This window comes from Bos javanicus, chromosome 8, assembly GCF_032452875.1.
Source record: "Bos javanicus breed banteng chromosome 8, ARS-OSU_banteng_1.0, whole genome shotgun sequence".
NCBI classification, from domain to species: Eukaryota; Metazoa; Chordata; class Mammalia; order Artiodactyla; family Bovidae; genus Bos; species Bos javanicus.
This window is the reverse complement of record NC_083875.1, coordinates 62,094,350-62,108,231: the sequence shown is the minus strand read 5'-3', so window position 1 is coordinate 62,108,231 and position 13,882 is coordinate 62,094,350. Positions and strand designations below refer to the sequence as shown.

At 48.8% G+C, this 13,882-nt stretch overlaps 1 protein-coding gene across 4 annotated transcripts in view; it reads left to right on the top strand.

Annotated features, from left to right (window-relative positions):
- Positions 1–6,036, top strand: part of FBXO10 (F-box protein 10) — a 43,349-nt gene extending 37,313 nt beyond the window's left edge. For 3 of the 4 annotated variants that reach the window (XM_061425680.1, XM_061425679.1, XM_061425682.1), the window contains 3 exons: positions 1,121–1,431; positions 2,506–2,684; positions 4,072–6,036. In XM_061425680.1, coding sequence (XP_061281664.1) covers positions 1,121–1,431; positions 2,506–2,684; positions 4,072–4,246 — 665 coding nt within the window. In that variant the 3' untranslated portion in view covers positions 4,247–6,036. The remainder of the gene's footprint in view (positions 1–1,120; positions 1,432–2,505; positions 2,685–4,071) is intronic. The other variant, XM_061425681.1, reaches the window with a different exon arrangement.
- The last annotated feature ends 7,846 nt before the right edge of the window (positions 6,037–13,882 follow it).

The window sequence follows — 13,882 nt, the reverse complement described above, 5'->3', positions numbered from 1 at the left end:
GGATGGTAGGTGTTTGATGTTTGTTGAATGGGGAAAAGAAATTATTGTGGAATTCATCCAACTCTACAGCTCCCACACCTGGCTGATTATGAGAATCACTCTGGGGAATGGTGGAGGAAGGCTTGTTAAAGAGAGGCCCCTGGGCCCTGAGGAAGCTCATCACCCTGGGAGTGGCCGAGGCAGGGAGATGGGGGGCCAGTGGCCCCAGCCCACTTACTTACCTGGAAAATGAGTTCTGTTCCCTACCAGTTCAGGGTTTCCTTCCCGTGGCCACACTGTCCAGTTCAACAAGCAAAGCCACGTAAATTCAAAACACTTGATTTATTTTTGCGATTCTCAACCAAGCCAAGAGAAGCAACAGGCAGGTGGCACCAAAAAATTCAGACCTGCAGGGCTTACAACCCAGACTGCTCCCACAAGAGCCTGTGGTCATCACCCTCCCTCAGCCTCCTCCCCCTGCTGCCCGAGCCTCCCGCTCCTGGCGGGGTTGCGGCAGACGTCACCACTGGGAGTCCTCACCACCCCAGGTCCGCCTGCCATGCTGCCTCTTCCTGACCACGTTCTGCGGTTCTCAGCCTGCTGATCTTGTGCTTTTTTTTCCCTATGGTATCTGTAAGACATTTCTTAATTCTTCAGAAATAAGAAAATTTCCCCAGACAATAGGGAGGCAGATTCTAGCTCAGAATGGGAAGCAGAACAAAAGCAACAGAATTTTCACTCAGGTGAGTCTGTCTGTCCAGAGGCAGGATGGGCAGCCTTGATCAGGTAGTGAGCGCTCCGTCCCAGGAGGTACAGACGGCAGTCGGGGGAGACAACTGTAGGAGGCATTCCAGTGCAGGATGAGTGCCTGGGCCAGAGGACCAGCTGAGTCTCGGGCGCCTCTTCACAGCGTGTCTCCCTCCCCGTCACTGAGCACTTGGCTCAGAAGGAACAGAGTTTCCTTGCTGGTCCTAGGTTTCCTCCTGCTCTGTTATCCAGCTTGGAAGATGCAAGTCCCCAGGGCTGCCTCTCCCTCTCCTCCCTACCTCCTTTCCTGGGTGCACAGTTCTGAGAAGGCTTTTCCTCCTGGTCTGGTTAGCAGTGACCCTGGGGCCACCCTGTGCTTCCTCTCCCCCCACAGCCTCAGGACTCTACATCCAGAGCAGTGAGGCACTGCACATTGTAACCAACGTGATCCACGCCAACAGAGTCAGGGGCATCACTGTGGCCCAAAGCAGTCAGCTCACCCGTGTGGCCAACAACAGCATCTCCTGCAACTGCCAGAGTGGGGTCAAGATCGAGGCCCAGTGCAAGGTGGAGCTCCGGGGCAATGGTATCTATGACAACAGAGGCCATGGCGTCATCACCAAGGGTGACAGCACTGTCATGGAAAATGACATCATTGGCAACCGGGGCAGTGGGCTGCAGCTGCTGCCCATGTCTGACACAAAGGTGTGTGTGTGTGTGTGTGTGTGTGTGTGACATGCGTGCCTACACCAGTCCCAGGAGAGCCATGTGTGTGTGTGTCATGTGCGTGCCTATGCCAGTCCTAGGGGGGCTCTCGTGCCCTCTCTACTGAGAAACAAAACCATAAACCCTCAGCAGTCTGCAAGGATGCCACCTAAACCCTGCCTGCAAGAGACAGGGGGCATTTCACACAGGAGGGGTACTGGCAGGAAACTGGGGTGGGGGTGCCCCCTGAGGTATCTTCATGGTCTTCAGGTCAAGATCAGGGCTATTTCAGCTTTCTCCTACTAGAGGAATAATCTCACTGAGGACTCGTCTTGCCCTGGGGCCTTGCAACACTGTCCCATTACCCAGAGTAGCCTTCTCCCCACTGGCTGTCACTGTCTTCTGGAAGCCCTCCCTGGCGGCGCAGGCTGTGGGAGGTGCCCCTTTTTTGGCTTCTGAGGCGTCTCTGCCCACCCCTGCCTCCAGGGCACTTCCCTCAGTGCTGTGTCTGCTCCTTTTCCTGGTTTTCTTCCCCACAGGACCTTGAGCTCTGAGCTCCACTTTTAAGCAAAGCACTGAGTTGGGTGCTAGGGTTTCATTGTTGAGCCAAGCAGACCCAGTCCCTGCCCTTGTGAAATTACAGTCCCAGAGCCTCCTTTCGGCTTTGTGGCTTCGTGAGTCCCTGACTTTGGCAAGGAGTAAAGAACTCCTTGGCTGTGCATCCAAGCACTGTGGGAAGGCAGAGGAGGGCTCACTGTCGTCTCAGCTGGGCCATCAGTGGCCCTTGCTTCCGGCTCCACCTCCTCAGTCTGAGGGCCCTTTTCACATTGTTCCTTCTTCCTGGAACATCTCTCCCTGCTCTGTGCCTGAGAAACTCCTACAGCTTATCCATCACCTTTTCCAGGAAGCCTTCTCTGGTTCTCTGGCTGGCCTCGACAGCCTTTCCATGAGCTCCCTTGGCTCAGTGCTGACTTACCTAGCGTGCTTGTACCCCTCAGTTTTATAATTGGTGATTCATTCACCTGGCTTCCCACCAGTCCCCGAGGTGTGACAAGCTTTGGCTGCCTCTCCCAGGTAATAAAGAACCGAATCCATTCATTCCGGGCCTCCGGCATTGCAGTGCAGGGCCACGCCAAGGCCCTGGTGCAGGAGAACACCATCTTCCAGGGCAGGACCAACAAGACCATCTTCCAGCAGAGCTCAACCAACCAAGAATGCATTATACAGAACAACAGGTTCTTGGTCTTCAAGAAGTAAGTGCATGGGGCGCCTAAACCAATCTTCTAGAACCACCGCGAGGTCACTGGGGAAGCCAGGCCTAGTGATTGTGGCAACCTTTGCTCTAGTCATGCCAGCTTTCAGCTCTGGTCAGATAAAGGCCTGTGCTTGACCTTTGTGTTGGGCCTGGGCAGAGGACCTGAGCCTGACTCCCTAGGAGGGAATAAGCTTTCAAAGAGTCTGGGTATGTGGTTTCAAATCTCACCTCTGCCAGCTACTGGCTATGTGACCTTGGGCAATTTACTCAGCATCTCTGAGCCTTAGTAAAATCCACTTAATAAAGTCCATAGCACCAACTTAAGATAAAATAAGGTCCTGTGACCTAGTAGCATATCTGAGGTCTCACATGAGTGTTTATTGCTGTGGCCACTGTTGCCCCTTGAACAAATACCCCCAGGCTTTTACTCACCCCTTAGTAGCCAGCCTCTGACACTGCCCACACCTTGCCAGCCCTACTTGTAATATTATCATAAAAATACAAGACAATGTTGCTGGTTTAAGCAGTTTAGGACTTGATATGTATTACAGGTGATTCCTTGTAACTTAGGTCAGAAAGTCCTGATCAAACTATCACTATCATTTGATTTTCCCCAACCCTTCATAACCTCCACAAAAGCTTAAGAGATTGGAAACCCATCAGTTTCTGCCCTCTGTAGATTTGTATTTTCCAGAATGTCATCTAAAGAAATAATATACCATATAGTCTTTCGAGCCCAGCTTCTTAGACTTAGCCTAGTGTATCCCGGATTCCCCTGTGGTGTCACAACTGTCATTCATTCTTTTTGTCGCTTAATGAACACACCACTTGGTTTATCTGTTCATCAGCTGAGGAATATTTAGGTAGCTTCTAATTTTTGCTGATGATTAATAAAGCTTGTATGGGACTTCTCTGGCAGTTCAGTGGTTAAGAGTCTGCCTTCCAACGCAGGGGGTGCAGATTCAATCCCTTGTCAGGGAGCTAAGATCCCCACATGCCACAGGGTATGGCCAAAAACTAAAGGTAAATGAATGAATAAAGCTTGCATAACATTCATGGTCATACATAGTGGGAAAAAAAAATTGGGCCTGGAGGAATGAAAGAAAAAAAGAGAAACTCACTGGTCTTATCTAGATCCTTGTTTAAAGATGGAGGAATAGAGGACGAGAGGGAACCTGTCCAGGGTTGCATCAGAACTGAAGGCAGAGCTGGAACTGGATTTAGCTTCATGCATGTCCCACCCCCTTTTGCTATCACTTAACTAGGGAGACACAACCTATACCCCAATTTAAACACCTGGATCTTGAGCCAAAGGTAAGGTTGTACAGGACATTCAGCAAATGCTCTAGACCCTCAAAGACTGCATTCTCATTTTGCCCCTTCAGGTCTGATACATGGCGCCTGGCGAACCCACCAGCACGGCCTCACCTTGAAAACTCTCTCCGAGGCCCCTCCGCTGCCCATGGTGGGCAGAAGGTGACAGCCATGGCAACCAGGATCACAGCCCATGTGGAAGGTGGTTACCACAGCAAACGCAGCATCTTCTGCACCATCCTGTAAGAATGGAGAGCTGCAGGAGGAGGCAGCTGGGGGGCGTCCAAAGACCCCAGGAAGCAGGCACATACCCTGCTGTCAGGCTTGGGCCCTGCTGGGCCAAGAGGTTGCAGCCTTCACGGAGGGAAGAAGTAGCACTTGTGAAGGCTCCTGCTCATCTTATCTCCTCCTCCCTAAAAAGCAGGCTCTCAAGTCTTCTGGGGACTGAGAACAAGGCACCTCCAAAGCCCTTTAGCTCCACAGCCCACAGCAGGAAGGAGCTTGGGTTTTGTGTTGGTTTGGTTGGTTGGTATTTTTGGCTGTGCCATGCGTGCTGCTTGCAGGATCTTAGTTCCCCAACCATGGAATTATTTTTCAAGGAGAAAAAGGGAACAGAAGTTGGTGGATTTCTAGTCCCTCGAGCTCTTGTAGAGATGATGAAGAGTTGGGGAAATTGATTCTGAAACCTTGGCCAGGGTTTTCTGTTTGAGTTACAGGGAACTATACACACCAAACCCAGAATCTTCTCAGGGAAGAACGAATTTACTTTTAAGGGACAGAAGTGATTCCAGTGAGATGGAAAGAGCCCCCGAGTCATCCCCTTTCCTAGCCCTAACCTTGACTCTCCAGGGACACTGCAACACCCACTCTGCTGTGAGGGAGGCTGGAGGTTTGGTTTCCTCAAGGACACAGTTCTCTTGGATGTGGACCTTGAAGGAGTAGGGGCTTGAGATAAGGAGCCTCTCTTGGCAGGCTGCCCCAGGGACAACTGGGAAAGCAGGAGGGGCGTGTGGAGAAGGCTTCCCTCAAGTGGTTAGGTGTGCAGGTGAGGGCTGGGCAGTGCAAGGACTCACCTGACTGCTCCACCCTCTAGTTGCCCCCAGACTCAGGAGGACATAGTTGACTCAGTGCCTGCAGCACAGGGAGGATTCGAATCCCACAAGCACACCCAGACCAGCCGCCCCTGCTGGGCGCCAGACAGGTGGAGATGGAGGTGCTTGGGGCCCCATCTGTGTCCACATTCTCATGGATGACCGACCACCTGCCTTTACAGACCCTACCGTGGTTTCCCACTCTGTGCCTTGGCTCACACTCTCCTTACCTTTGGGCGTGCCCTCCTCGCCAGCTATGCACACCCAGGTCCCACCCATCCTTCCAGGCTCAACATGCCATGCGAATGGCAGCGCTCTGCCCTCTGAGCCTCCTCTGCCCCCACAGGGTACACTCTGTCTTGCTTAGAAATTACCCAGGTCCATCCCAGTCCACTGACTCACCTGTAAGCTCCATGAAGGTCACCGCCTGTGTCCCCAGCCCAGGGTAGGGGGAGGGTTAGTAGCTTGAGGAGAGAGACAGGAAGGCTCTGCTAAGCTCAACTGTGAATGTGTGAAGGTTCCAGAGCCAGGCGGTCTCAGACCCACTATTCAAGGAAGACAGCCTGACAGGCTTGGCTCAACCTAAACATTCCCCCGCCAACCTGGCCTTTCATGCGGCGCCTCACCAGCCTGGTAAGGTCATGGTTGTACGCCCACAGCTGGCGTCCCAGGCAGGTTCTGCCAGGCCCCTGGTGCTGTTCTCCCAGGTCGGGTAGGGTGTGGCTAGAGGGAGTCGGGGGCTCAGTCTCCTCCCTGAGGACTTGGGGCACAAGAGCGTGGGTCCCTCCACTCCCCAGCACTGTTCTTTGCACTTATCTGTGGCCCCAATATGAGTCGCTGTACAAAATGCTGCCTTTTATTATTTTGTAACAAATGACTTTTCTGTGAACCAAGTGCTTATGAAAATCTCAGCAACCAAAATAAAGTTCTATATTTTAAGAGGCACTTTGGGGGATACTTTCCTTGGTCTGGGTATCTACTGGGGGTCCTGAGTACTGGATGCAGGCCCATCACCTTTCTGCCTCCCAGAGGTACCACAGCTTCCACTGAAGGAGGCGGGAGACCAGGGCCATCATGTCCATTCAGCTTGTTCCCACAGGATCCCAGGTTTTAACGTCTGTGTCCTCACAGGTCAGGGACCGTGGTGCAGGCCGCCTGCCCCATGTGCTTTCTGAAGAGCAACAGTGAAGTCCCTGGTGTGGATGACCTAATGGTCTGCAAAGGGATTTCAGATCCATGACCACGTTTTCCCCAATTTTACTCATTTAGCATCTACACATAACTTGGGTAGAAAGCCAGTAATTAGTATTTAAGTGCTCTTTTAATTAAGACTTTTATTTTTTAGGATAGTTTTAGAATTTTTCTCTTAAATATTCTTAACTGAGGTATAGTGGATGTATGTTTCAGGTGTACAGCATAGTGGTTCATAATTTTTAAAGGTTATACTCCATTTATAGAATAGTAGCTATATTCCCTGTGCTGTACAATATCCTGTAGTTGATTCTCCTTGTAGTTTATTAATAGTTTGTACCTCTTAATCGCCACCCTTACCTTTCTCCCCCTTCCCTCTCCCACTTGTTCAGTCGCTCAGTCATGTCAGACTCTTTGCGACCCCATGGACTGCAGCACGCCAGGCTTCCCGGTCCTTCACCATCTCCCACTGGTAACCACTACTTTGTTCTCTAGATCTAAGAGTATGTTTCTTGTTATAGTCACTAGTTTATTTTTTAGGTTCCACATATAAGTGCTATCATACAGCATTTGTCTTTCTCTGACTTATTTCACTAAGCATGATACCCTCCAAATTCATCCTTGTTACAAATGGCAAAATTTCATTATTTTTATGGCTGAGAGTTTATGTCCATGAGTCTGTTTTGTAGATAGGTTCGTTTTGTCATAAGGTGTTTCCCTTGTGGCTCAGACAATAAAGAATCTGCCTGTAATTCAGGAGACCCAGGTTCGATCCCCGGGTCAGGAAGATCCCCTGGAGAAGGGAATGTCTAACCACTCCATTACTCTTGTATGGAGAATTCATGGACACCGGAACTTGGTGGGCTACAGCCCATGGGGTTGAAAAGAGTTGGATACGACTGAGGGACCTATAGCCTTCGTTTTTCATATTTTAAATTCCACATATAAGTGATATCTTAGGGTATTTGTCTTTCTCTGACTTCACTTGATAATCTCAATCAAGGTCCGTTCATGTTGCTGCAAATGGCCTCATTTTGTTCTTTTATGGCTGAATAGTATTCCATTGTATATATGCACATCTTGATCCATTCATCTGTCACTGGACATTTAGGTTGCTTCCATGTCTTGGCTATCGTGAATAGTGCTGCTATGAACAAAGGGGTGCACATATCTTTTTGGATTCGTTTTGTCTGGATATATGCCCAGGAATGGGATTGCTGGGTCATACGGTAATTGTTTTTAGTTTTATGAGGAATGGAATACTGACCAGTGTGAGGTGGTACCTCATAGCTTTAATCTGCATTTCCCTAGTAATTAGCAATGTTGAGCATCTTTTCACATGTCTATTGGCCATCTGTATCTCTTCTTTGGAGAAATGTCTCCTGGAACCCAGAAGGGCCGAGTCAGCCACTAGAGATGACTCCTGCATCCAAGGGGCAGCAGCTTTCAAAGTTGGTGACAGATCCTGTTCTTTTGGATGGTGTCTTGCTGCCTGAGAGCTGATGCAGTGATAAAGGCTGTAGCAGTGGGTTTCACTCCTCCCCTCACTCACTGCCCACACAATGGTGCCTGCCCTCTAAGGTGGCCCAGGCATCCTCTGAGTACACCCTCAGGTGCGGTGCTACCAGACCCCAACCCCTTCAGGCTGTTTGCACGAAGTTCACCTCGGTCCTCTCATGGAGTCTAATCTCCGAAGCCTAAGCTTCTGCACCCAGCCCCCGCCCGGACTGTGGACATGAACTCCAGTGGACACCTATCAGGCTGGGGAGTGCACACCCATAGCACTGACCGTCTATACGGGTCTTTATCTGTTCTAGCAGCTGCAGACTGATGGCTGTGCTCTCCTCAGAGGCTCTGAAGCTCCTTTATATTCTGGCTGATCTCTGCTGGTGAAGGGACTTCAGGGTGGGGGAACCTTTCCTCTTTCACAGCTTCCTTCCAAGAGCACAGGTACAATCTGGATTCCTTCCCCTCCCCCCTTTTCTTTCATCCTACTGTTACGTGGAGATTTTCTTGCTCTTTCAGGGGTCTGAGGTCTTCTGCCAGGGCTCAATAGATGTTTGGTGAGAACTATCCCACATGTGGGTATATTTTTGATGTATTAGTGGGAGGAGGTGAGCTTCACGTTGTACTACTTCACCATCTTGATTGCTCTCCCCAGAGGGAACTGTGTTCTGAATGGTGATGCCTGTTAAGGCTCAGTAGTTTCCCTACCCAGAGAAAATCCCATGGACGGAGGAGCCTGGAAGGCTACAGTCCATGGGGTCGCTGAGGGTCGGACACGACTGGGCGACTTCACTTTCACTTTTCACTTTCATGCATTGGAGAAGGAAATGGCAACCCACTCCAGTGTTCTTGCCTGGAGAATCCCAGGGACGGGGGAGCCTGGTGGGCTGCCATCTATGGGGTCGCACAGAGTCGGACACGACTGAAGTGACTTAGCAGCAGGTTCCCTACCAAACGTTAAGAGGCTGTATGCAGAAGAGGTGTGAGTAAGGCTGTTAACCTAGGGCTTCCATAACAGGAACAGCCAGGACACACACACATACAGTGCCCATGTTCTGCCAAGTCATCTGGAGGCATAAGTGGAACACCGGCCACCCATCCTATCTTGGCTTTTCCGTGGCTGGGGAAGCATCTGGAAGATCCACTTCAGTGGCCCGGGCGGGTCTTGGAAAGCTTAAGGAAGACACAGAGTTTGGGAGTCCTGTCTTGCACCTCAGGAGGTATGTCCCAGCTCTTATGTGCAGAAATCATGGATCAGAAGATAGGCTTCTCTAAGGCAGCTGTGCTTCCCTGGGGTTGCTTGCTTGTCTGCAGCAGCTAAGTCTCCTCCCGAGGGTGCCTTGCCACAGTTGAAGGTTTAACCCTTGTGTGGACCTCACAGGTCTTGGCTGTTCCCCACCCAAGCAGCTTACCCTGCGGCCTCCCTAGCCTTCCCTGCTGGCCAGTCAGGCTCAATGTTGATGCCTGCCGATGGGAGTGTATAAGCACAACAAAGACCAATATGGGGGGAGGGGATAAATTAGGAATTTCGGAATAACAGATACACACTATGACATATAAAATAAACAACAGGAACCTACTGAATAGCACAGGAAACAGTATTCATATCTTGTAATAACTAACAGAAGAATCTGAAAAAGATAACTAGATATAGATATTGGAGAAGGCAATGGCACCCCACTCCAGTACTCTTGCCTGGAAAATCCCATGGATGGAGGAGCCTGGTAGGCTGAAGTCCATGGGGTCGCTAGGAGTCAGACACGACTGAGCGACTTCACTTTCACTTTCCACTTTCATGCATTGGAGAAGGAAATGGCAACCCACTCCAGTGTTCTTGCCAGGAGAATCCCAGGGATGGGGAAGCCTGGTGGGCTGCCGTCTATGGGGTCGCACAGAGTCAGACACGACTGAAGCGACTTAGCAGTAGCAGTAGCAGCAGCAGCAGATATAGATATATATGTATAACTGAATCACTTTGCTGTACACCTAAAACATTGTAGATCAACCATACTTAAAAAAAAACCAATACAGCTTCATCACCGAGGCCTCCCAGTCCTGTTGAGGCCACTGCTCCCTGTAGTCAGAGGAGGCCCTGGCTATAGTGAATGGTGGGCATGCTGTGGCCAGACCAGACAAGAGCCAGAGTTGGGTCTTGGAACAGCACATGAGCTGACACCGGTCCAGTAACATCACTGGGCCCACCTTCTTCCCTCTCCTTCCAATAGCACAGTTTCTTCTCTGACCAGTCTTCATGGTGGACTCACCTGGGGCCTGCTGGGCTTATTCCAACCTTGGGTAGTCTCCCAGTAGGAACACCCTCATTCCACTAGTTCCTTCTCCCTTCCTGTCTAGAACTTCACAGGGTGCAGTTATGGCCACTGCATTGGGCCCATTCACTGTGATCATCCTTTTAAATGGAAGTCAAGCCTAGCCTGGCCTTCTAGTACAGTCTGAGTGACCTGTCACCCCTGCTTAGAAACCAGTTTTTGCCTGACTGCAGCCAAAGATGCCATCTGTTTTGATTGTCAGAATGGCATTTCACTTCTTAGTCTGGGCCAATCATTCATGTCATCTACCCAGGCTCCTTGGATAAAAGGCTGATTCCAGATCCAGGACCAGAGCAGGAAAGTACAAGGCGGCTAGAATATCTTGTGAAGTATCCTTAAAAAGACATACAAGACATACAAGGGATACAAGAGCTAGCTTGAAGGAACTCAGATTGGCCAAATGTGGTACAATCTGAGCATCAAAATAATTGGTAACTGTTCACAGGATAATCCATGAGTCCATACTAAATGAACAAAAAAAATTTTTAATGTAAGAGAAAAGAAAGCTTCTCCTTAACAACAGAATGCCAACAGTAAATGTGTAAGAAACTATGGGAATGAGAATATCACTTGTCATTTTGTAGCCTTCATGGTACTTCATTCAGCAAAAATGATCAATCCAGGCTAAAACTCATGGGTGATAATTAGATGGGGAACAGGATATTTAGAGGCTTAAAGTATTTCTCCAAAAATTAACTACAAAAAGAAAAGTAGTAACTCCAAAGTGGAGAGATTATAAACTTAAAGACAAACCAACATCACATGCTGACTGTGATGCGTATGGAGCAGAGCAACACATCTGTAAATTCCCTACCGAAAATGTATATCCTGAATCTAATCATAAGGAGATGCCAGGTAAACCCAAGTTGAGGGATACTCTGCAAGATGGCTAATTTACTCTTCAAAATGTCAAGGTTAGGAACGGCAAAGACTGAGGAATTGCTTCAGATGAAATAAGACCAATGAAGTGTGATGGACAAAACATGAATATGAGCTGTGGGCCAGATCCGAGTTCCTGCTTTTGGTAAGTGTAATGCGCTTATGGAAGAGAAAGGCCTCATTATTCTTAGGATATACACACCGAAGTACTTAAGATAAAAAGGGTGCTTTTCTCAAACTGTCCCAAATGGTTCAAAAGGAAATATATAAGTGCACAAAGCAAATAATAAATAGGATGACGCATAAACAGTTGGAGCGCCTGGGTAAAGGATATACAGGAGTTCTCTGTATATGACTGTAATTATTCTTTTGCAACTTTCTAAGTATGACATTATATAAAAATAAAGTTCTTAAAAGAAGATGCTTTAAAAATTTTTACCTAATTAGTTTTTTTTATGTTGAGTCCTCTGCAAGGATGTTAAATATTCCTTCTTTGATCTCATTACTGTCAACAGTGTCAGCAGGTCAGGGCCACTTCCCTCCAAGGAAAAGACTTCATTCTGTTAACATTCTATAAGTTATTCCACAAACTGCAAATCTTATTAAGGGTATAAGCCTCTAGCCCACAGTCTGTTTTTCTTCAAAGAGATCATCAAGCGATTATGACAAGTAACTTGGTGGGATCAAGGAATCCTCTGGGAATGCATTAGTAAATAAATGGGGTTTGAGAGCCAGGAAAAACCTAGTACAATCCCATTATTCTACAAGTGTGTACTGCCAGATAGCTCTGCCAAGGAAAGAAGGTGCCACTCATGGACTCTGGCTCACTCCAGACACTGCTGTTTATATACTGGGCACTGTGCTAGGCGCCCTCTCTTGAGACTTGTTGGAAAGGGCCCCCTTTTGAGCCTTCTAATCCACAAACCCTTTGATGTGCGAAAACTGGCTTTTCAGTCTCTTGGGACCGCATCACCTACACTTAGTGAAGTACACCTGTTGTCACCCAGGACAAGTATACAGCTGACCCCTGAACAATGCAAGAGGTTAGGGGCACCAACCCTCCACACAACTGCAAAATCCACATATGATTCAGGCCAGCCCCTGTATCTGTGGTTCCACATCTGCAGGTTCAACCAACCACTCATGTGGTGCTGTAGTGTTTACTACTGGAAAAAGTCCACGTCTAAGTGGACCCAAGCAGTTCATATCCATGTTTTCAAGGGTCAGCAGTATACTTACCACTCAAGGCCTTTCCCCATCCACACCACCCCTCGGTGCGAGTGACGGAAGTGACCCACACGGTGCCTGCTTCCCCATGAGGACAGAGGCTGCTCAGAGGCCAGTCATATGCTGTGATCTAATCACTGCTGGAAATTAAGCCTTGAGGTGTCAAAACCATCAGAATCTAAACATATTCATGATGACACCCACAAACACACTAGGGATTCTTTTCCCAAAGTCAAATCAGGATTATTATTTTTTCTGATGCAGAGTCACATACCTGATTTTTGCAACAGCTTAGATAAAGAAAAATAACAGGCATTTAGATTTCCTGCTCACACCTCTGCTGGAGGGAAGTGCCCGCTTCCCAGGATCAGACACAAATGGGGACAAGCCAGACAAGAACATGGAAAATGGGCATTTCAGGCCTGGTCATGTGTTAGGAGTGACTCTGACAGCCGCACCCCAGTAATCGAAGAAATACAAGGATCACATGCCCTGAATGAATCATCCAAGGCCCATTTCTACTATGTCTTCCCTAACAGATGGCCCAGCTGCTGTGTAAACATCTTCCTTTCTCATTTTCAGAGAGAGGTGGGTTCTCTCTTCCTTCTTCCACTGTCCCCGGCCCCAGCATGAGCCCCACATACTGCACTGCTCCCACTGCCTCAGGAGAACCTTGAAGAGCTGAGTCTGAGCATCAGCCATATACTTGAGACTTTGTGTCACAGTCCCGTTCCTCACAGCAACCCTCTGGACACCACTTCTCCATATTCCCCTGGCAGATAAGATGGGTGGCAGTAAGCATCCCTTCCCATCTGCTTCTGGTATGGCTTCCTGTAACTAGAGGCTGGAGAGCTGAAACCTATTTCTAAGACACCCTCACTGCTAGGATTCTGGACGAAATGAGATCCCTACACGCGTACTCACAGAGGAAGGAATCAAGGTAGGCGGCCAGCCTCTTGATCTTTGGGCTGTCCATGCTGACAAGCCAGGAGGTGGAAGCCTGGATACTGAAAGTATGGGTGGCTGAACCAGCATTCCAGTTTCAAGTTACCAGCTTCATGAATTTCGGAAGCAGCTGAATTCAAGAAGCTTCATGAATTCAAGTGGCTTCTTCATGCCTGGCTGGCCACCCAAGCTGTGTTCTTGAACTCAGCAGTTCTAGCAGCAACTTCCTGACACCAGCTCCTGCAACTTTTTAACAATTTTGTACCATTTTATCCATGTGTTAAACTCCTTTCTCCTTAAGAACATCTAGGACCATTTGTTTTCTGTACTGAGCTCTGACCAATTCACTGGCTTTCAGAGCTCACCCCTGCCCTGTGTGTGGCCTGAGCCAAGCTGAACAACTGATTTAATCACTTCCTCTGATTTGGTTCTGCCTTTTTTCAGTAGCCCGGAACTAAATTAGCCTGTTTGGGCAACCCCATTACACTGGTGACTTGAAGCCTCCTCTCCCAGCCCTGCTGGGCTTTGTCCTCACCATGGACGCCGCTGGTCCTTCCAGACCTAAGCACAGCATTTCACATTTCTCTTAATGTTAACCTTTATCCATTAGATGTGGCTCAAGGTTCAGCCTGTGAGATCTTTTGCCTCCGACCCTCCCACATCCCACACATGAACCATCTGCCATTTATAGTCACAGTGACACCAAAGCAGAGACA